At 39.0% G+C, this 23,561-nt stretch overlaps 1 protein-coding gene across 1 annotated transcript in view; it reads right to left on the bottom strand.

Annotated features, from left to right (window-relative positions):
- The window catches only part of LOC137224294 (uncharacterized), a 480,626-nt gene that overhangs the window by 164,183 nt on the left and 292,882 nt on the right, over positions 1-23,561 (bottom strand). The window contains exon 5 of the mRNA XM_067737162.1: positions 11,777-11,994. Coding sequence (XP_067593263.1) covers positions 11,924-11,994 — 71 coding nt within the window. The 3' untranslated portion in view covers positions 11,777-11,923. The remainder of the gene's footprint in view (positions 1-11,776; positions 11,995-23,561) is intronic.

Genomic DNA, 23,561 nt, shown 5'->3' with positions numbered 1-23,561 from the left:
GGGGAAACCAAAAAATTTGTGACTCGCTTTATTTCAGTACCCACCTTATTGCAGTGGTCTGGAAACTGAACCTGCAATATCTCCTGTAGGTGGTTTTGTCAGAAGATTCTGAGCTCCAGATTAGCAGGCAGCCATAGCTGACACCCTGATTTCAGACTTGTGAGACCCTGAACAGAGAACCCTGCTATGCCTCGTTCAGACTTCTGACAGACACTGTGAAAGCATCATTAATGGGTGTATTTTAAGGTGCTGAGTCTGTGGCAATTTGTTATTCAGCGTAGAAATCTAAAACTGTAGGTTCGTATTGGATAACTATAATTTTTGCCCCTTCCCTATCTCCCTACCTACCCATTACTTTTTGCCCTTGCTCTGGAAGTAAATCTCATTTCCTTTGGCAAACCAGTCCTCCCAAACTCCAACCACATGGCTGTTGCTGGAGAGGTTGCTAATCACAGTATCATTTACCTTGGACTTAAGAAAAGGGCCCGTGACTATCCAAACCAGGTGTAGAATCCAGTCGTGGTGACCTGGCATGCTGAGTGGTCCAAGCATAAGTAAATGGCATAAACCAGGCCAAGAGCATCCCTCTACAGGATGGTTCACAGCATAAGTAGCCAATAGAAAAAGTTCTTTTTAGTCACTAAACTGGAATTTTGCGTGTGGTTCTGTTCTCTGAGTCATGGAGAAAGTCCGATTGCAATAAGAGACTGTAAGACCAATAACTAACGGAAAGCAAAGAGGAAAGATGGCAAGAAAGGGAGCCCTGACAGCAATGAAGTCCCCAGTTCTAATCCTTGGTGCTGCCCTTGTCCCTACCCTGTTTTTCCCATTACTTATGCTCCCTTAAGGGTTTTTTGTTGGATTTTAGTAACCAAAAGATTGCTGAGTTGGGTTTTGGTAACCAAGAGTGATGCTCTTTACTTCTCACTTTCTCACTCCAAAATTTCTAACGTGACATCCACCATTTTTTTCTTGCTACAAAAAATTAACCTAGAGGAGGTCAAATCTTTGCTCTTTTTTCTGTGCCAAAAGCAAACCCATGCTCTTTTTTCTTGTTAAGTAGGAGGAGAGTAGAAACAACAGTCAATTCTTAAAAAAAAAAAAAGAAAGGCAGAATCAAGACACAGTTATGTGTTCATTAAAGCTTTCTTTCTTTTTCATTCTCCACAAAGTTAGTCTCGTCAGGAAAACCACTGCTTTTTTAAGTAAGAATTTTAAATTTCTCAAATTGATGATGTTATCACACCCAAAAATGAAAACACCAGTCCCTCCAGGTTGCCTGCTGGGAACGGAGGTCAATGCAGGCAGAGGATGACCAAGGTAATTACTCAGTTTAGACAACTCCCAATGAAAAAAGTTATGAAATCATTTCAGGAGTGTGTACCAAAGTCCTTATTACAACCTGCACATGAGGATTCTGTAACACTCTGGAGTTTGATACTTCAACGTTTAGCTAGCTCATCTGTAAGACATCTTAATGATCTCAGCCCTAAATCCTCATTGGTAATAGCACTGGGATCTTCAGTTCTTGATGGTCTTAATAGGGTGCTGTAAAGGCCCAAGACCTTTTGAAGCAGAAGTGTTCTTTATGCAAGAACTAAGGTAAATAGAATTAAAAAAAAAATAGAGCTAAGAGGCCCTGCCTTTCTTTTAGACCAGCTTCTACCTTTGGTATCCATCTCAGTGATACAATTACTACACTTCAATATCTGCCCCCTACTCACCACACTAAAATTTGAAAAGGAAATTCATGTTTTTCTCATGTGGAATTGGAAGGACGCATTATATAAATTAAGAAATATAAATGACTTCCCCCTATTAAGAGTAAAGTAAGAGAGTGAACAGTGATTACTTCTTCCAGTCCTTCTTATACAAGGCCCATCTGTGAGAGTATCGCCCTGCACTCTGTGCTGATCCCCAGCAATGGCATCCAGTGGAGATTTTCTCTATTTAAGTGGCAAACATGCTTATCAAAGTGGAGGGGAAATTTTTATGACTAAATATAATAATTTAATTTTATAATTACTTGTTGAATGAAAATGATTAGCTGAGTGATGTCAGGACATGAAAAAGTATGAAACATGGTTTCTACCCTCAAACCTAATATAATTGGAAAAAAGAAAAAAGCCAAACACGTAAAACTTCTAAGGAAGAATAAAAGATTGTGCATAATTAGCTTTTGGAAGAGCTTAATACATAATTGTGAATGAATGTTAGCAAAATACCTTTTATAATTTTTAACTTCTCGAGGTGCCAGTGTCTTCATCAATAAGATGTAAGAAAACACCTGCACAAAGTGAGGATTAAATGGGATAAGGTATAAAGTGATGATGATGTATTGATATACAGCAGATCCTCAATATGTGGGACTATTGTTATTACTCTTGACTTTTTTTTTAATAGGTTATACTGTTACCCCTTTTCTTATAGGCCAAGCAATGAAATGTGAGAGATCTAAGCCTATTAAAGTGAGAAGATTGCTAAATAGAGGAAAAGATTATCAAACCAGGTAATTTATGTCGATACAAATAAGATATAAACTCAGGTGCTTAAATATAGTCAAAAGAAATTTCTGCTGGAAGAAACGGAAAAGAGAAAGAGTTTGTAAGTTGATCTATATTTCAGGGTTTAAATAACAATGACCAAAAAAATGTCAATTAACTATCAGAAGCAGATTAACTAAAAATGACTTAAAAAAATCTTGTGCTCAATGCATATTTGCTGTGAAAGAAAAAAGAATGAGAACAGAGATCTCCATGCATGTGAAACCTAGGATTTTGAAAGGGCTTGAATTTTAGTCCAGGCAAACGGCAAACTAGTAGCTGTAGCCTCTCACCAGTAGCAATCCCCTCTCACCTGGGGATTACCCCAGGATTCCTCCAAAGAACACAGGAACTAAGAAAAGAGAAGGTGCTTGCTCAGCAAACATGGCTTCAGAACAATAATCTAGTTCACCTTCTAAACAGGTTGACAAACCTAAGACACTTCTATCTAAAAATTCTAGCCCCACCACTGTCTGAGTGCAGGGTCCACAGAGGCCAGGCAGAAGGGACAGTGCTTGCCTCAGTCACTGTCTTAGATTGGGTGTATGAAGATACATATGAGAGAAGAAACTGAAAATGAAATGAGAGGTGACAGTTCAAGTCTGATCATTATTTTAAGCTCAGTGAAGCAGAATTGAATAACAAGACTGGTATTTGTCATTTTAGAGGTTTCTCTTTCCAAGATTTTGTTAGATTTGCAACAATGAGTGATTCTTACCAGTTGAGCACTGATCTGAACTACAGATAAAAGGTACAGATCTAAACCATGAATTTCCCTCTCATTATCCTTGTTAAATGAATTAGAAAATCTGATTGAAATTGATGGAAAGAAACATGAACTAGTATTACTAGACATTATGTTTAGATGAAATAAGATTTCTAAAATATGAATCTGGTATTGTTATATCATGTAATCACCAATTCAGGAGAATTGGACCTTACTTGTTTACTTATTTTTTCACTTTGCCTGTTTTAAGTAAGTAACCAAAAGAAAAAGGAGAAAAAAAAAAGTGAGAAAAATAATTTAAATAGTGCAGATAATTCTGCTGACCACTCCATCCAGCAAGTACACACCATACCTAGAATGAGTGTGAGATGGGAGATGTGCATCTTCTGTGGTTATTTTAATCTTTTTCATTTCCCTTATGCCTCTCTGTGTGTGATCATTTTATTGTATTGAATGTGATTCAAATATTTAAAGATTACTATATATGTATAGACACACACACACATATATGATTGCACGTGCACATCTATATTTTTTCCTCACCATAGCTTTTAAACACAAGCCAACCACTCGTTCCTGCTAAAAAGGAACATCATTGTGTACATTCCATATTTATAGATGCATAATACTGTACACGGTTGCAAGTTTTAAAAAGCATCTATTCTGTACTCTGTGGACATTTCAGAGGTTCTTTTCAAGCTTAATTTGGACTCTATGCAGTTTTAACCTTATGCACAGATAGCACTACCTAACTTCTACCAAGGCTGCCTCTATGCCTATTATAATTTATGTGAGGAATAAGCTTTCTGGGACACTAGAAAACTGAAGGCAGAAATACAGCTCAGCATTAACCCTCTTTGTAATCATAGATGATGAAATGTCTCAAGAATCTGGGGGGCCCCCGGAGGGGGCAGAAATAACCACACAAATATCAGTTCTAGGTAAAATAATGTTTAGAAAAAAGTGAAAAGTGTGATGAGAAGCCTTCAGAGAATGCTCACATAGTGATCAAAATCAAATAAATATGAGAAGGGAAAAAGAAGTTTTTAAAAGATTGACAGATCAGAAAGAAGTAGATATAAAAAGTTGTGGGGCCTGCCTTAGAGAAACTTAAAATAGAGAATTAAGAAAAGTTCGATAAGGAGTAGGGCAGTGAAAATGGTGGTGAGAAAAACTGAAGGAAAGGAAGGGAGGGGGAAACAAATCAGAGGATCTGAACGGGATCAGGGTACCCCCAAATGAGAAACTATTCACGGAAATGTCTGTGAATGGAAACTGTGAGCACAATTGCTTAGGGGATCGGGAAGCTGCTTTACCACAGAGGACCTCAAGGATTTATTGGGAAGTAGAGGGAAACTGGGCCCGGAACTTCTCCTTCTCTTTGGGTGGAGGCCAGAAGAGATACTAGGAAGTGATGATAGGAAGTGTAGGAAAAATAAAATAATATGCTTACTGGTCGGGGGGGGGGGTGGTACTTTCAGTTCTAGAATGAACTAAAACCACGAGCCAACTGCAGAGACTGAGACTGCGGGCAAAGGGAATGAGCTGCTTAATCTATGTATGAGGCTGAAAGTAGGAATGTGTAAATATCCAATTCATGCAGAAACCAAACCAAAACAAAATGAGAACTACAAAATATGTGCTTGCTAATCCCATTTATTCAATCTGTAGTCCAAGGTCCCCGGGTTGGTGACGTGCTTAGGGCGAAGAGATGGAATGACAAGCAATGGGATCAAGCTAACATCAGGCCAGGAAAGAGAGCTCTGTAGGTAGCTCTGCACACTGAAGATAGACCTTTGATGCCCGCCCTGCCCCTGCCCTAGGTAAGGTCAGAGCTTGTTTCTGAAAGGGGTATCTCAGACATCCTGCTCTTGATTTTCTCTGCACTAAAGTTTCAGGTAATCTCAGCTACTCCAAACTGGTAAGTGGCAACAATGTTGCCATTGAGAAGAGGTACAAAGTCTTACAGAATTAGTTTATTTTTTCTTTCAAAAAAATTTTTTTAGTTTTATATTGGAGTATAGTTGATTAACAGTGTTGTGTTAGTTTCAGGTGTACAGCAAAGTGAGTCAGTTTTACATATACGTGTATCTATTCTTTTTCAAATTCTTTTCCCATTTAGGTTATTACAGAATACTGAGCAGAGTTCCCTGCTGCAAAAATATTTTTAATGAAATAACTGATAAATGCCAAAGAAGTTACTAAATTTCTTTTATCTGGTTAAATGTCTAGAACATCAATTAACCTAACAGATAGAAATCTCAAGTTTTAGAATCAAACAAACACAGATTTTAATCCCAGTTTTTCCACCTAGCAGATATGAGATATTTGCAAATTCTGTAAAGTTAATGAACTTCAGTTTCCTCAGCTTTTAATCAGTGATAAAAATAGCTAGCTTGAAGAACTGTTGAGAGTACAAAATGAGATAATATATGTAAATACTTAGGACTCTGCCAAAAAATAAGTACTTAATAGAGGTAACTATAATTATTACTTATACATCTCTTAAAATACATATTTTTAAATTTTGTCTCTAGATCCCATCTGAGGCTAGTACAGCTCATGACAAAGACACAAACCTCCATATCCACAGTTTCAGTGACCATGGAACTCGTTAGGTACTTGAATACCTACCATGGTACAGCACCTTCACTTACTAGAGCCTTACATTTTAGAAGTACTAAGTTAACACGGACAAAACAACAATGATTTCTAACGACTGTAATCACACACTTGAGCTCTATGTAAACATAAGCAAACATGTAAATGCTGTTTTATTATCCTGAAGGGAAAAATGAGAAGTGATAAATTGAATTTTTTTAAAGACTTGTTTATTTTCAAATAACAAAAGATTCAAGTTATTCAATATTTAAATAACTAAGAAAATCTAATCATTTGATCATTGCATATCACATTGGATACTGTTAGACAAAATCCAAGGACATATTTTCAAGTCATAAGTATTAATAAGCCCAGTTTGACTTCAAATTTTAATGTGGTTGAATCAGCCAGATGTTCTTCCATTTATTTCTGTTATTTTGGTTTCTGCCCAGGTATTCATTCTACCATAAAAATGCCTTCAAAGATTATGAAAATATCACTAGAAATTGAAAGATAAAAATAAATGGAATGTTGTGTGCTTCCTGAATCTCTTATTGGCTCATACCTACTATGGCTGTACTAATAATCCCATCCAGACATCAACATTTAATTTGAGAAGGTATATGAAACAGTAGGTCAAATAAAGGGCCAGCTGAAGGATTAAATGATACTCAGTGTCTGGTTCTGCACTGTCCTTGTCTCTCTTCAGCAAGCATAGAAAATCAGCAGCTCTTGGCTAAACGGTGTACCTTCCACACATCCACACACATTGAAGGGAAAGAATGTCATTATAATATTTGTTAAAAGCAACATGACTCTCAAAACTTTGCATTAAAAGATGTGGTAATCACCTATGAACCATGTCTGCTATGTCCTTCCTCTGCTTCATTTACGTGCAGGGACTCTACCCTTCTAAGTTCTTGGTTGGGACTCATATAACAAAAGACAGATTAACAAGAGAAAAACACACAGAAGTACAGTAACATGTATATCCCATATATACATTAGACACACCCAGGGAAATGAGTAACTCAAAGAGGTGGCTTAGAATTCAGGTTTAAATATCATCTTCAGCTAAATCAAAGAAGGGAAGGTGTGGGCGGATGCCAGTTATGGGAAGGTGACCAGGAAAAAGTATGACAGACAAGAGTAAAGTTTTTTAATGCAGATTTATATTAGTGCCTTCTCCACTGACAGGATTCTCTTATGATTTAGAATCATCCTCTTTCTGGTATAGAGAGGGAAATATCCTTACAAATGTTTATCTTTACAAATGGGAGATAGTCTTACGAAAAGATAACTTCTATTTTGCAGAGGTTCTCCTGTGTCTGCTATTTCTCAAAATAATTAGCTCAAAATAATCCTCATGTCAAAGAGGTATGTTTTGAGTAGCGTACTATAGTCTCCTACAGTCATAGTCTGGGGTGGCATATTCTGGTCTCCTGCAGTACCATGAGATGGGAATCAACGACATGACAAATGGAAAAAAGCAGTGACCATAAGAAAAAGTATTGATTAAGGAGTCAGATAAGAACCAGAAACAAATGGTTACAGCAGAAACCAGTAAACATTACAATGACTCAATATATATTTACAGAACAGATATTTCATTTAACCCCACAAGTAACCCAGTAAAATATGCATTTTTATTCCCCATTAATAAATAAGAAAACTGATGGTGAAATGGATTGCGTAAATTGTCCCACAGCAAACAAGTAGCAAATCGGAATGAAAACTAACACAAGTTAGGAAGCAAAGCACACATTCTTGCCATTATACCATTCTTGCCTTCCCACTGGTCTCTGTCTATATATGTAAAGCTCTCTCTATATCTCTCTTCATTTTCATATTGTTTCCTCCTATCTCCTTTGTCTCTTTCTTCCTTAAAATAACCATACCATCATGCAGAACTTTAGAATATTTTCTGTGATTACTGGGTAACATTTTACATTCTCTGGTTCTTATTTTAAAAAGGGGTTGGAAGCATGAAGGAAAATGTTGAATTTCTTTCATGAAAGAAAGAGAGTAAGGTCAAGACCCTATAATTTTTCTTCTCCCCTGTGGACCAGGTTAATGATTAAAAAAAATGAATTTTCTCTCCCTCCTTATAACCTAAAACAGCATCTTATGTTTTACTGCTATCAGGCAAGTAAGCCAAGATCAAAGCACCTCATATGTTTGAATGTTTATACTTGAATAACTTACAATATAAAAGGAAATACAACAGATGTAGGAACAGAAAAGATAAAGCCATTTTTAGTTAATTACACTTTTTGAAGGGACATTTATTTTTAATCCCATTCTGCTGCATTTACCACGGTCACCCTGAAGTCAAGTGAAACAGGAAGAAAAAAGGCAGTGGGTGAGATCAGAAAAAGGGAGACAGCAGATAAAAGATGTTAGGGCAGGCAAGGACTGGGAGAAGAGGGAACAAGAACAAATCTGGAAAGATAATGTTTCATATAAGGAGGTTTAAGATATATATATATATTTTTTTTTTCAAAAAGTCGCAGGGGAGAAAAGAGAGCTTCCAAAGCATCATAAACCCCTTGGCACCCCAGGGAATCCATTTCTGTTGACAAAGCTTCCCCCTTACATGTACCCCTGGTAACTAAGGTATAAACATCTGAGCGTCATGTCAGGTGTACTCTTCTGCTTCCTTTACTTCCCACAGACAGGAGATACATAAAAGAATGAAATAATCAAACAGGCAGTTCAGCTCACCTTTAAATGCCAGTTTATAAAGCTTCCTATCACTTCTTTCAAGACTGAATTAGGACTTTCCAGAAGTTGTCCCTGATGAGACACACTCCATCCTAATCTCTCCTTCTCCACTTCCGCTCTTCCATTCATTCAGGTATTCTATTTGTACTAGATAATTTTAAATATTTTAATGTAGAATCAAAACGCCAGAAAAGAATTCATTAGAGTAGAATTTAAATTCCCTTCTGGTAATCTTTCTTGTTCTAATCAAGATAAGGACTAGAGAGGTTAGGCAGCTTGTCAAAAGTCACATAGCCAATTAAAGGCACCCAAATCCCATTCCAGGGCTCCTTCTACTAGATCACATTGTTTGATTCATTTATTCCTTCTAAAATGATTAATGGCTGTGTGTTTTGAAGATTTGAAAAGAATACTTTAGTCATTATTAACCTGCTTACATTTAAATAACCCCACAAATCCAGTAGGTACAAAATTTCGTATCTAATGTAAAATTCCATGTTTTAAATACAATATTTTAAAATGTTTGAGACTCCTAACATAAGCAAAGCTAAACATTCAAATAATGCTATTTCCTACAAAATCCTGACAGAGGAAAATATTCAGGACATGTATTGATCTCAGATAAAATAACACACACACACAGATATAAAGGACAACTTTGGACCCTCCCCAATCTGGAAAATTCTAATCTATAATATTCTTTACCTCGACTTCACAAGAAGACTCCATTCTCATTCTTGCCCTTTAATAACAACAATAGCGATAACTACCAAAATTTATAGAGTACTTTCTGTGTGCTGCTAGGCACTGAGCTACATTGGAGGAAAGAAAGAAAAGGAGAGAGAGAAGAAGAGAAGAAGAAGGAGAAGGAGAAGAAAAATGGATGTAGATTTGCAGCTTAATGGAGAAGATAGGCATCTAATCAGATTTTTCATGTACTGTGGAAAGAGATGGCGTTGAGGCTTGCCAGGGTGCCCAGAGTGACATAGATAAATCATTAAGGTGCTTAGTCCAATCTGCAGATTTAGGGAGAGAGGTATTCTGGGAGCTTTGCCCAAGAAAAGCCTTAAAAGATGTCAGAGTTACCAAGAAAAGTAAAGGACATTTTAGGCCAAGCAAAATCACAGAACTAGAAGAATGTGTTGTATACAGGAAGCCATAAGCAATCTGAAGTCGCTGAAATATAGTATGTAATGTGAAGAGCAGTGGGAAAGAGTTATGAGAAATAGATATGGGCAGGTTCATAGGGGGCCTTTCCTCTGTGTAAGAGTTTTACCTGGAATTGATATGAAATAGTATGATCTGCAGTCATCTGTTGATTACCTTTCAATTATTGTAAAGTAGATTTGTTTATATTTTCCCAGCCTTCTACTACCACTACCACCTTTCATAAAAAATTAAAGTGAACACATATGAGACTAATAATCTTTAGTATTCTTTCAAAGACAGCTGTGGGTAAGATGAATGCATTAAATGTTTTTAAAATGGAGACTTACTGAAAACTATGAAAATATAAGTGAATATTCCTGATAGCTGAGATTATTCATATGCCTCTGACATAGAGAAATAAACTTAGTAAACAAAATGGCAAATATTTTTTATTTTTGTCCCTCACAAATGGATAGTAGCAAAGCCTTGTTTTTCAGTTGCTTTTTTATAAAGAAATCACAGACGAAGCTTTTGAAGAGTATGGAGATCCCAGAAAATTGTGAAGCAGCCATGCAGCACTGGAGCCCTCTGTTCCTGATCCCCTTCCAGGCCTAATGACTATTTTCAGACATTGTAAAATGTAGGTAAATCAACAAAATCCAAATCAAGCTGCTCCGCAGCGAGCACCTGGCCTTGAGTCACCTACAGTTTCTTTTCACTCAGATAGGATGTCGCCTTTCAAATTCTCTTCTCCATTTAACACATGCAATCTCAAGCTACATCATGTGTTCACTTTCTTGGTTCTCCTGAGAAACTTGCCCTGCTCTTGGCATGCTGGGATAACTAAATAAATTTCCCTTCCAAAGGCCAAATTTTCCTAAGCTCATGGATTTATTCCAGTTAGCATCCATCAACTTTTGAGTATCTGTGTGCGTTCAGAGCTGTGCTAGGCACAGCGGGAGACACCAATAAAAGACCAAATCCCAGCACTTGCTCACACTGAGTTTATGATCGAGTCCGGGGAGACAAGATGAACATACATGCAACAACTGGGAAACAATTTGAGACAGTATATAATTAAGTGCTGAATGTAATACTGACTGTAAGTGCACAATTCTTCACTAATTACCAGTTGCTTGAAGGAATTAATACTTAACTTTGGGGATTTCAATCACAATTTCTCTATAAGCGTTAATTCTTGTAACCAGCAATTCATTTCCAAGAGTTACAAACATACCCTAGTTTTAGCAAATTATCAGCGTTGTTCTCATAAACGCTTTTTTCCATTAAGCAATTAATTTAAATCCTGATTGTTCTGACCTCCAGGGCATTTGGAGGGGTGCTGGCACCTCAGACATAATTTAATTTTTCAAATGAATTTTTTGGCTGGTGCAGGATTCAGAACCCGGAGGGGAAGGAACCTGCTTTCTCCCCCGGAGCAGGGCAACAGGAGACCTCTGGGTCCAGAGCAGTCTCACTCTCCTCTCTGACACGGGTAGATAAACTCCAGTACTGGGCTCCTTTCTTTACCTTGTCTTCCGTACTTTTTTTTACTCCAACTCCTTTCCCTCCTCCTGTCTCCCCTGCTTTGGTTCTCTTCTTTTCCCTCTTCTCCTACCTTTGTTTCAGTCTGACCAAGAGCATCTGCAGAGAAAGTTTCCCTAGCTAGTAACCCTCAGGATGGAGGAGGATGCTAACCCAGCCTACCCTGTCAGCAGGGTCTAGCAGGGATCATGGCCCTAGAGAACAAGCTCAGTCCACCTTCTGGAGCTTCAGTCATTTTCTCATCAGCCAGCAGATGTGCTAGGAGAATTGCAAACTATTTTCGAATGTCCTTCCACAGACCTCACTGTCTTCTCACACCTGCCCTGACCCCTCCTGAGCACCTTCGTGACCTTGCTCCACCTGGAACAGCATGCAGGGCTCTGGCAGACAACCACAGGTGGGCATAACCACATCCAAACCTGCTTTTTGTTTACCTTTAACCAAGACATAATTGGCCACTAATATGTGTGAGATGACACACTCTTACCTGAGCGTGGTAGAGGGTAGAAGGCAAGTTCAAGCTACTTTGCTCCCCTAAGCTTCTGTTTGCCCAGTATGAGAAAGTGGTATCCACCCAGTGGGCTGCTGTGGGGATTATATGGTGGTGAAGAGCCAGGTTTTCTGGCTTCAAGTCTCAATTCTGCCTCTTCCTAGCTGGGTAACCACAGCAAGTTGTGTCACTTTTCTCTGTTTCAAGTCGCTCATCTGTAAAACAGGAAGAATAAGACAATCTACTTCAGAGACTTTATATCCCAGGATAAAATAAGTTGAATTATGTAATACACATACAAAACACTCTATAAATATCAGCTTTTATTAGATAAAGTAACTTGCATACCATGGATGCTCTATAACACCAGCTCTTTCCATTCATTTGTACCAAGTTAGTGGAGGGTAAAATGCCCAGGAGAGCGACTGCTCCACAGCTGTCAACTAGGAAATGTCCCTTCCTTTGGCCAGAACTAGATAGCTTCAGCCCTGTTCCCCCACTCAAAAGCACCATATTTACCATCAGTAGAAGTAATATGTTCTATGATCTCATAAACTTCAGAAATATGCACTGAAGTCTTCCTGAACAGAACACAAAAACATTAAAGACTGGTCCAAAAACAGGTGTCACCATTAAAAACATTTTTGCAGTGAAACATGTCCCATGAGATCTTATATAAACTGTGCAATTAGGGGATTTTGATTTGATGAAAATAAAGATTCCGAGAATACTTTAATAACCTAGAAGATGGACGTGGAGCCAAGTGGACTTGGGAAAGTTCTGTCATTATTCTACTTCCTACAAGTCAATGGAAAATAAAATTGGGGGAATAGATGAATAAAGATAGCTTTTCTCTTAACTGTGCCCTACCACAGTTAATAGCATTTCTCTCCTTCTACCTAGGAGGACGGTTCAAGAGTTGTTTTTGTTTTTGTTTTTTTTTCGGTACGCGGGCCTCTCACTGCTGCGGCCTCTCCCGTTGCGGAGCACAGGCTCCGGACGCGCAGGCTCAGCGGCCATGGCTCACGGGCCCAGCTGCTCCGCGGCATGTGGGATCTTCCCAGACCGGGGCACGAACCCGCATCCCCTGCATCGGCAGGCGGACTCTCACCCACTGCGCCACCAGGGAAGCCCCAAGAGTTGTTCTGACTACGAGCACATTTCTAGAGTGATCAGACTGATGGCAGGAACCTAAAAGTACAATTTCCAGTAAGTCTCCCACCCTCCAACTACTAAAGTTTGGAGGAACAATTTATTTTCAGAATTAAACTCATCAGGAGCCAAATGACTTCGATGACAATGATGATGATGATGGTGATGGCTGATATTTACTGAGTGCTTGCTGTACATCAGGCACCATCCAAAACATTTTACATATATTATCTCACCTAATCCACTTATATGATCTCATTCAATCCTATCACAACCTAAGAGGCAGAAACTATGCTTATTTCCCATTTTACTAATGAGGAAATTGGTTCAGAGAGTTAAAGATCAAGCAGCCAAAAAAGGATGATTTTTTTTCTAGTAAGAAGGCGAACAAGGCAACTCCAAAAGCACTTTGCAGTGAAATTTTAAAGCAATTGAATTAGGTCAGGCTTTGTCAACGGCAGGAGTATCATAATATAAAAATCTGAACACTCGTTAATTTTTATGGTAGCAATATTGACTTTAAATACCAACTACCTCCTTATTTGTAAAGACATATAATTCTGCTCTTAGGAGCCAAAGACTAAGAAAACTCACAAGCTACCACCAACATCCAGTCTTATTTGTACTGCACCAAATCCTTCCAATCCAGTTTATAAGCCGGGAACCCTTTCATAATAGATAAGATCAGAATACAATTTAATCATTCTTTTCCTTTTACAAAAGAAAAACTGACAAGGCTGCTGGCCAGTTTATACGACAGGTACTATGGGCTTCAAATTTCTCACTGTCTTCTGGTTATCAAGGAAGTTAATTATTATCAAATCCCCAGCTCTCAAAAGGAAGGCAAAAGTCACCTTGCTCCAAAGCACTTGCCAGATAAATAATGTAGGTTAAAAAATGGTAGTTTTATTGTGAACCGAATTCTTGATGCTTTAGAATAACACAGATAACTTTAGGAAACCAGATAAAATTTTTTAGAAAAGTTGCTATATGGGACTGGGAGTAGGGGGTTAGGGGTGTGAGAGAGTGAATTACTTAAGAATCACAAAGATAGATAGTTCTGAATAGATGATCAACTATTTCTAAGGCCATATGATAGAGCTTGAGTAATGTATGTTAAAGCATTGCTTAATGAAGAACTAATCTAATAAGGTCAACTGCTCTTTTAATGTGCCTAGAATCTTAAAAGCTATCCAGGCAGTGTCTGGAGAAGAAATGCCCATAAAAGATCTGAATGCTTTGGAATTCATGCTCTGCAGAATCCCTTCCATGCTCATAACCGGTCTGAAGCATAGAATAAGGGCACAGTCCACATATCTCCATATGCAGAGAGTGTAGGGGGAGAGAAAGTAGAGAGGGAAAGAGAGGAAAAGAGATGACAAAGAATGAATTTCAAAGAAAAGCCCACAGTCAGAATATTTTTTAGTTTACAGAGTCATTTAAAGAGTTCAAATTCTTGTTTGTATGGGGATTTTGGAAAAATGGATTTTTTCCCTAAAGCCAAATAATGAGTGAATTGTATTTTCACACAGATCAAAGTAAAAGTAATCATGGTAGCCTTTAACATTCTCACAAGTGACTCTGTTGGCTTTGAACATATGGAGTGATGTGGATTTAACAGATTGTAAGAGAATTCTAATTTATAAACCCAATTTGTTCAGATGCATTAGGAAAAATAATAATAATCTATGCAGGAATATTTTTTAACGTAGTTGAGCCAAAGAAGAAACAACTTTGTAGTGAAGTTGATAGTGTATATGAAAATTTGATTAGGAAGTACTGATTCTATAAGCCATTCTAAGAAAAAAAAAAACACTTTAATTCATGAACTAACCATCATATCATATTATATCATGATACAGAAATAGTACAGCATCACATATAATTTATAATTCTAGAAGCATGATTGTTGAATGATTGTATTCTGGCAAAAAGAACCAGCGTCAACTGGGTTTGCAACAAGTCAATTGTCTGAATGACATGGAAAGTGTATGTATCACATTCTACACTTCCAGAGAAAAACGCAATGCCTCTCTCTTTCAAATGGACAACTTTACAGTTATCTTCTTTCGCAACAGTGATTACATTTGGGTTTTACATTATGGGTGCAATGAAGCTGGCATTTACTGCCTGAATAATAGATCAAAGCAAATCAGAAAGTAATTAGTTGATAGAGCAAAGGGCTGCTTATCTGAATGACTTGGTTTATAGAACATAAAGGAACAGGAAACCCTTGACTTAAAGCTTTTGAAATAAAGAAGAGGAAAAACTATATCCAAGCGCAGTTTATCAGTACGGAGGATATCAACTACATCTATTCTTTTCTCTTGCAAATTAGGTCCCTTTCTTACTTGGTACTAAATTTCCTAATCTGAGAATCCATTTCCCTTCATTGCATATGTTTCTCTGGAGGTTGCATATTCATTTTCTGGATATTAGATACCCTATTTTCCACAGCCTGTAGCCTGGAGACACTTGCTGTGCAGGGTTTTTCCCCTCCCCTCTCAACACAGAATTTTACAGTAAAAATGACTGATAAAGGAAGTAAGTGACAGACCCCTGTTGGGCAGCCAGTGATCACTGCACATTTCGATTTTATATTATTATTATTTAGCATATTAAGTGCCCACTCTCTCATCATCGTAGGTGACTTCTCAGGGGGTAACAGAGCACTCAGCTTTAGGAGGACAGGGTTTAATATGAGGTTGAAAATGGTTAACAGGCTGAAAGCCTAATGAAAACACATTTAGAAAGTCAACCAGAGGGATTTTTATTTTAATGAAAAAGAATAATGAAAAGCTCTCTGTAGGGAGAGCAAATTTGACAAGGTTATTTAAATATATATGTAGGCTTTAATGTTTCAAAAGAGTTGTGTTTTTTTTTCAAATAATGGGATTTAATCTAATTTGTGGGTTTGGGCCTGAGTCGCAGGGTGGTTGCAAGATAGTCTTAGAAAGCAAGACTCCCTTGCCAAGTAAGAGTTTAGAATAGATTTTAGGATGTTTGAGTTGGATGAGGACTTAAAGATGATCTAATGTGACCTTCTCACTCATTGGACAAGATACAGAAGCCCAAAAATATGAAATGAGTTCCCCGAGGCCACGCCGTTAGTAATAGAGCTGTACTGAGGGTGACATATGGAGAGCACTTATGCAGGCCACGATGGTTAGTAACCTTCCTCACAATAGTCCGTGAGCAAGTATTCTTAGTACCAGTCTGTAGATAAAGAAATAGAAACTCAGAGGAATTACGTAATTTACCAAAGGTCACACAGCTAGAAAAAGGTGAAACACACATTTAACCTGTATGATCCTAAAGGTGCCTTAACCGCTCACCCCAACAGGAGGCAGAGCTCTCTGTTGTTTTCCACAGGCCTTCAGCCTCCGGGACACTGGGGTTCTGCAGATCCAGCCAGGCTCTGTCTACTAAGCCTACCACTTGTCCTATTTCTTAGTTACTAATGCTGTAATTCCGACATCCCCGACTTGGTATCTTGAACCCGCCCTAGTTTCCACTTCAGCCCTAACTCCTCCAGATGTTAGATTCTATTCCCTTTGAACCCTGCCTGGGATCATTCCCACTCCTCCCCACCTCCAAGTCCAGCTCCTGAGACCCCAGCTCAAGCCAATGTCCCTGGTCTAGAATCAGCTGAGAGGCAGGTCAGATGGAAATAAAAATCTACCCAATTCCAAATACAGGTGTAATGGAAAGTGAGGTAGAGGCCTAAGCTACTATCAGCGGGCTGGTCAGAGCTCCAGCTGAGACACACCTGATAAGTAATTGAAGAACTAAATAAAAGGGCCAAGGCTAGTTTTTCACACAGTTACCAAGGAAAAGAGAGAAAAGGAAGACATACATATCCAAGGAAGAAAGTCAGGAGAAGGAATGGATCTGGGACAAATCTGGTAGCCCAGTGATTCAGCTACCAACTGTGCCACCAGATTCTAGGTTCAGTGATAGAACATAACCCTACAGCCTGTCTCAGTCTGGGGCAGAAGCTCCTGCCTGGAGGAGAACAGCTTCAGAACACAGTCAGAGCTAGTGGCAGCAGGAACCATGCATAGCCCCAGAAGCGAGGAAACGGGGAGGAACAAAGCAGGGGACCCGAGGCAGGGCCTGAGATGTTGCCCCCTCTCCCCCTCGTGATGGCATGGAGAGACAGGAATTGATCAGTACCTCCCTTTATACGTCAGAGTTGTCCCTGTGATTGACTAGAGGCTTAATCTTTGGTCTGAATAAAGTTCATCTCTTTCATTACCAGCTACCTTCTCATTTCTTTTTTTTCAATTGGGGAATACTTGCTTTACAATGTTCTGTTAGTTTCTGCTGTGCAAGGAAGTGAATCAGCTATATGTATACATAATGTATACGTATATCCCCACCCTCTTGGACCTCCTTCCCAACCCCTCCCCTATCCCACCCATCTAGGTCATCACAGAGCACAGATGTGAGCTCCCTGCACTATACAGCAGGTTCCCACTAGCTACCTATTTTACATATGGCAGTGCACATACATCAGTCCCAATCACCCAGCTCTTCCCACCTTCCTCTCCCCACCCCCATGTCCACACATCCATTCTCTAAGTTTGCAGCTCTATTCCTGCCCTGCAAATAGGTTCATCTGTACCATTTTCTACATTCTACATATATGTTAATATACGATATTTGTCTTTCTCCTTCTGACTTACTTCACTCTGTATGACAGACTCTAGGTCCATCCATGTCTCTACAAATGACCCAGTTTCATTCCTTTTTATGGCTGAGTAATATTCCATTATATATATGTACCACATCTTCTTTATCCATTCATCTGTTGAGGGACACTTAGTTTGCTTCCATGTCTTGGCTATTGTAAATAGAGCTGCAATGAACATTGTGGTACATGTCTCTTTTTGAATTATGGTTTTCTCAGGGTGTATGCCCAGGAGCGGGATTGCTGGGTCATATGGTAGCTCTATTTTTAGTTTTTTAAGACTGTTCTCCACAGTGGCTGTATTAATTTACATTCCCACCAACAGTGTATGAGAGTTCCCTTTTCTCCACACCCTCTCCAGCATTTATTGTTTGTAGATTTTTTGATGATGGCCATTCTGACCAGTGTGAGGTAATACCTCATTGTAGTTTTGATCACTATAGAACTCTTAGAGGAAAACATAGGAAGAATACTGTTTGACATAAATTGCAGCAAGATCTTTTTTGACCCACCTCCTAGAGTAATGAAAAGAAAAAGAAAAATTAACAAATGGGACCTAATTAAACTTAAAGGCTTTTGCACAGCAAAGAAAACCATAAGTGAGACGAAAACACAACCCTCAGAATGGGAGAAAATATTTGCAAATGAAGCAACTGACAAGGGATTAATCTCCAAAATATACAAACAGCTCATGCAGCTCAATATCGAAAAAACAAGCAACCCAATCAAAAAGAACAGACAACCCAATCAAAAAATGGGTGGAAGACCTAAATAGACATTTCTCCAAAGAAGACATACAGATGGCCAAGAGACACATGAAGAGATGCTCAACATCACTAATTATTAGAGAAATGCAGATCAAAACTACTTTCTCATTTCTTGAAGACACTGAACAAGTCACAGCAGAGTTACCATGGCCTCTGGGCCTCTTTCCTGATCAACTTGGTTGCATCCATCATGGGCCAGATAAGTTTGGTCATCGTACTTAGCTACATGAAGGCCTGTAACTCCTGTGGTTCTGTAGATCAAGCTCTCCGAAGTCCCTACTTAAGTTCTTCTCTCTTATTGCAATATTGGGTTTAGTATCATCTATCTCATTACTTGAAAAGGCACTGGGACATCAGGTAGCATGTCAGGTATAGACTACCTGATCCAGTTCAGATTCAAACTGATCTGGCCCATGATGGATCCATCACTGTGCCAACCCAGTTCCCCTGGAGAGCTGCCATGACTGCCTCACCTGTCTTCAGGTGAGACCTGTTGCAGATAGTCAGCACTGATAGGACCAACCAGCCTACTTTATCCCATAGGCATGCCACCTTGGTGGGAGAATCATGGTTTTTGAATTTTCCTCCATTATAACCTGAGCCCACCCTTTACTATCACGGCTTGGAAGAGCCTTTTAACCTCTTTCAGCCTCAATTTTGTTGTCTCTTAAACTGTGTATACCTCAAAAGTTTTATATGAAGAATGGATGGGAATTTCATTACAGCTTGTGGCTCCAACTCTGAGGTTCCCTACTGGTAGTGCATTAGGGTTCTACAGAGAAACAGGCCAATAGGATGTGTGTGTATTTGAGTGTGGTTGGGCAGATAGATAGATAGATAGACAGAGAGATAGATAGACTTGTCATAAGGAACTGGCTCATGCAATTATGGAGGCAAGCAAGCTCCAGGATCTGCACAGTGAGCCAGCAAGGTGCAGACTCAGGAGAGCCAATGATACAGTTCCAGTCTGAAGGCCAGCAGGCTCGGGACCCAGGAAGAGAGAATGTTTCAATTAAAGTCTGAAGGTAGGAAAAAAAACTGATGCTCCAGTTTGAACGCAGTCAGCCAGAAAGAATTTTCTCTTAGGATGGTCAGCCTTTTTATTTTATTCAAATTTTCAACTGATTGGATAAAGCTCACCTACATTAGAGAGGGCAATCTGCTTTACTCAGTCTATCTAGTTAAATGTGAATCTCATCCAAAGACACACTCACAGAAACACCCAGAATGATGTTTGACCCAATATCTGGGCACCCTGTGGCCCAGACAAACTGACATGTAAAATTAACCTTCACACCTAGCAAACTTAAACATGCTAAACCTGGGCCAACTTAGGCCAGCAGATAAATGGGGAAAAATTCACAGATATACTTCTAGTTTTATGATGAATTTTTATGTCAGGTAAATCATATTTTGTTATTCAAACTCACAATCAATGTGCCTGAAAACCACGACTAATATGGCATATATCATAAAAATATGGGAGCTTCCGAAGGAAATTTAAGAAACCACATCCTAATAAAACTAATTTTCTTTCTTGGGTAAGTTCATTGAGAATTTAATTAAGGGCAAACCAGTATGCTTATAGTATAAAGTTTACAGAGTCAAAGAAACAACTCTCAAAAAAAAAAAAATGAGAGGTGCGTCTCTAATTTATTAAACCCCCCCCGTTTTAAATAAGATCTACTTACATCATACTATATAAGTAACCCAGTAAGTATAATTTGCTCAGCTTTTTCGAAAAGCTTTCTAAGTTTCCTTCTAACAGATTACTAAGGGAAAGAAGTCACTAGAGGATAGAGGGCAGAATACTGCCAAGAGTTGCTGTGAAAAGCCATAGAAGCAGTCATAGTGAACAGCTGTGCCAGAGAGTGAAGTTAATAATTAGACACCCGGGGGTCTAGCACTGGTTCTGGCATTGTTCAATAGCGTATTTAATGAGGAGGAGGAGATACTGGGAGAAGAGTTGGTAGGCATATAGGGTCTGACTGCCAAATCTACAGTCATTCTGCTTTAGGTAAGCAGAGGACATCAGTCAAGAATGATGAAAGTGACTACATGGATTCTGTGCTTTGGGATTTCAGCAAAAATGAAAGCACTTAAAATGCAACTTGTATCGGGCTTCCCTGGTGGCGCAGTGGTTGAGAGTCCACCTGCCGATGCAGGGGACGTGGGTTCGTGCCCCAGTCCGGGAAGATTCCACATGCCGCGGAGCGGCTGGGCCCGTGAGCCATGGCCGCTGAGCCTGCGCGTCCAGAGCCTGTGCTCCTCAACGGGAGAGGCCACAACAGTGAGAGGCCCGCGTACCGCAAAAAAAAAAAAAAAAAAAAAAAAGCAACTTGTATCAATTGTGATTCCAGCAGAAATTAAGTCAAATCTCTCTGAAATCACTTCTTAGACATTAAACTGTTTAAAGGATGATCTAACATCTACCCAAGTAAACAAGAGACAAGACAGGAATGCAGTTATAACAAATAATGCAGTTACACAAATGCCGTTGTCCAAATAAGGAATTTAACAGGTTATCTATAGATTTCTGTAAAATCATGGTAGCAAAGACAACTGCTCATTGATTTTAAAAGGATTCAATACTCTTTGGTTTCAATTTGAAGGAGTCAATTTGAAGTTGGATTCAGGAAGAAAGAAAATAATTCTGTGATATTCAGAAACAAAGTCACTGGTGTAAAACCATACAGGATTAAAGCTACTCTTAGTGATTGTTGGATATTCTCATTAGCCTGCATTGCTCTAGGACTTACCAGCCTGTGGCACAAACGAATTCACATTAGCATTGATATCCACATTTCCATGCCTAATAGCCTTCACTTGCAAAACTGCCTCAAAAACTTCAGGGTTTCCTGGAGAGCTGCATAAAACACTAGCATCATTCCTTTCCTGTTTCCTTATCTGGATCTCCTGTGCTATCTTCTGCCTAAGAGCCAGGAAAAGGGCACACTACACCACTAGAACTGATGCTTAAACACTGTATGAGAAACCTGCATCTCTAATGTCTCCTCAGCACTTCTGAAACTGCTTAAGTGTGATGAACTTCTGCAACCACATGAGTATGGAAGGATGGTATTTTCCGAAATTGGTCACAGCATTACTTTTGGTCCCGCCTGCTCTTCCAGGATTTTGCCACTCCCTCATCAAGAAGCAGATTCTCTTTATCCTCCCCTTGAACCTGGGAAGCTAATGGCTGTTGAGTGCAATAGAGTAAAGCAGAGGTGATGTGTGACTTCCAAGACTAGATCACAGAAAGGATACAGCTTCCTCCTGACTCTCCCCTTTAGAATCCTGGCACTTATAACCCAGCCACCATATTGTGAGGAAACACAAGCCACATGGAGAGGCCATGTGTTTCCCCCAGCAGCCCTAGCTAAGGTTTCAGCCCACAACCAGCATAAATTGCTAGATGTGTAAAAAGAGAGACCTTCAGATCATTCCAGGCCCCAGCTTTAGAAAGGCCCCAGCTGACACCTCGTTGAGCAGCATTGAGTTATTCCTGCCAAACCCCACACAAAATGCAGAAAAGTGAGCAAAAGAAAGCTGTTATTGCTTTAAGTCGCTATTTTTAGGTGGTTTGTTATGCAGCGCTGCATAGCTAAAACAATCCTTCATCAGACCTCACATAATTCAACACAGAACTGAGGAGGATACCAACATCCCCAGTTCTATGTGGACTTTTGAATGTAGATTCCAAGCATACGCCTACCCAAATACTAAAGATGCCGTCATGATAGCAAGCCTCTAAGCTTCTGCTTTAGACACTAAATAAGAAGCAGCTGAAGCTCCTTGGCCAGGCACCATGCTGTCATCTTCATCTCACTATTCCCCCCAAGGAACATTAACCCTAAATTTCCTCTTGGCAGATTCCTCTCCTGAGTGCATTTTGACTCGTGTAAATAGATGCCTAGAGGCTGGGGGTAGGTGTGAGGAACATCATTTCTGATGGAATAACCAGACTGACTGAAAACCCCATTTCAGGCCCATACCTACTCCCACTATTTTTTATAAAACATTTCTGAGAAAGAAACCTTCTAAGTGGCTGTGATTTCATTTTCTGTCATGGTAATGTCATTTTTCATGGAGTAAAGCGGCCGGGAAATACAAATAAGAACAAAAGAGATTTTGGAGAGAGAAACATTCTTGTCAGAAATGTACTTTATGAAGGTTATGGGGCTGCAATAGAAGAAACTTCAGGTATTTTGTAGCTCTTAGAAAGCTCCCAGGCTACCAATTTAACGTCTAGTGAGGTGAGATGGGAGGGCTATAGAAAAATCTCTTCATGCCTTATACAACTAAGAAAAAGCATCAGCTGAAGGGTCCTACGCTAGACAATTAGAGAAAAGCGGAAAGAATATTTCAAATAAGAGATCAGCAAGGGAACAAATGTCTTACTAAGAAATGAATGGAATCTAAAATCAAATAAAAAACTCTGTAACCCTCACCCCACTCTGTAAGATTGTGTATGCTCTTTATGGCAGAGGACTTTCCTACACAAACATTGCATTTCAAGGTAGCCAACTGAGATATTCAGAATTTAAAGTGGGTACAGTAATTTTATATTTTCCTTTTTGTTAACCTAATCCTACTCACCAATACAATTTGGAGAGTTGTAAATTTATATTCAAAATAAATTCAAATTTGAAGAACATGCTTAAATATAATGGTCTATAATATCTCATAAGTCCATTTTAATAGTTTTATTTGGGGCTATGTTTGGCTTTATAATTTCTAAAAAATTATGGGTTTTTAATTTTAATATCTAATTACAGCTAATAATAACTGTAGCTGTAAGCTGTTTAGAACTCTATGGAGCCAGTTGCTGTACTAATTGCTAACAGTATTTCCCTTCATACTCACAACAACCCTTTGTTGTTGATATTACAACAAGGTAGATATTATTATTATTTATTATCTCTAGACTCAAAGAACTTAAATAACATGCCCAGTATCCCACAGCTGGTAGACGAGTCATCTAAGGTAGGTCTGTCCTATCCCAAAACCTATGTTCTGGATTCCTGCAGTAAAATCCTCCCGCACACAGTCACGTGGACTGCAACATCAAAACTTCTGTGTTTAAAAACGTCCTGCACACCTCAGTTTACGGTTAGTAAAACACTACAAGCTGAGTCCATTTCTGATTGTTCTTCTCTCACTGCCTCCC

This window comes from Pseudorca crassidens, chromosome 5 (genome assembly GCF_039906515.1).
Source record: "Pseudorca crassidens isolate mPseCra1 chromosome 5, mPseCra1.hap1, whole genome shotgun sequence".
Classification (NCBI taxonomy): domain Eukaryota; kingdom Metazoa; phylum Chordata; class Mammalia; order Artiodactyla; family Delphinidae; genus Pseudorca; species Pseudorca crassidens.
The sequence above is the reverse complement of the archived record's forward strand: the minus strand, read 5'-3'. Positions and strand labels throughout refer to the sequence as shown.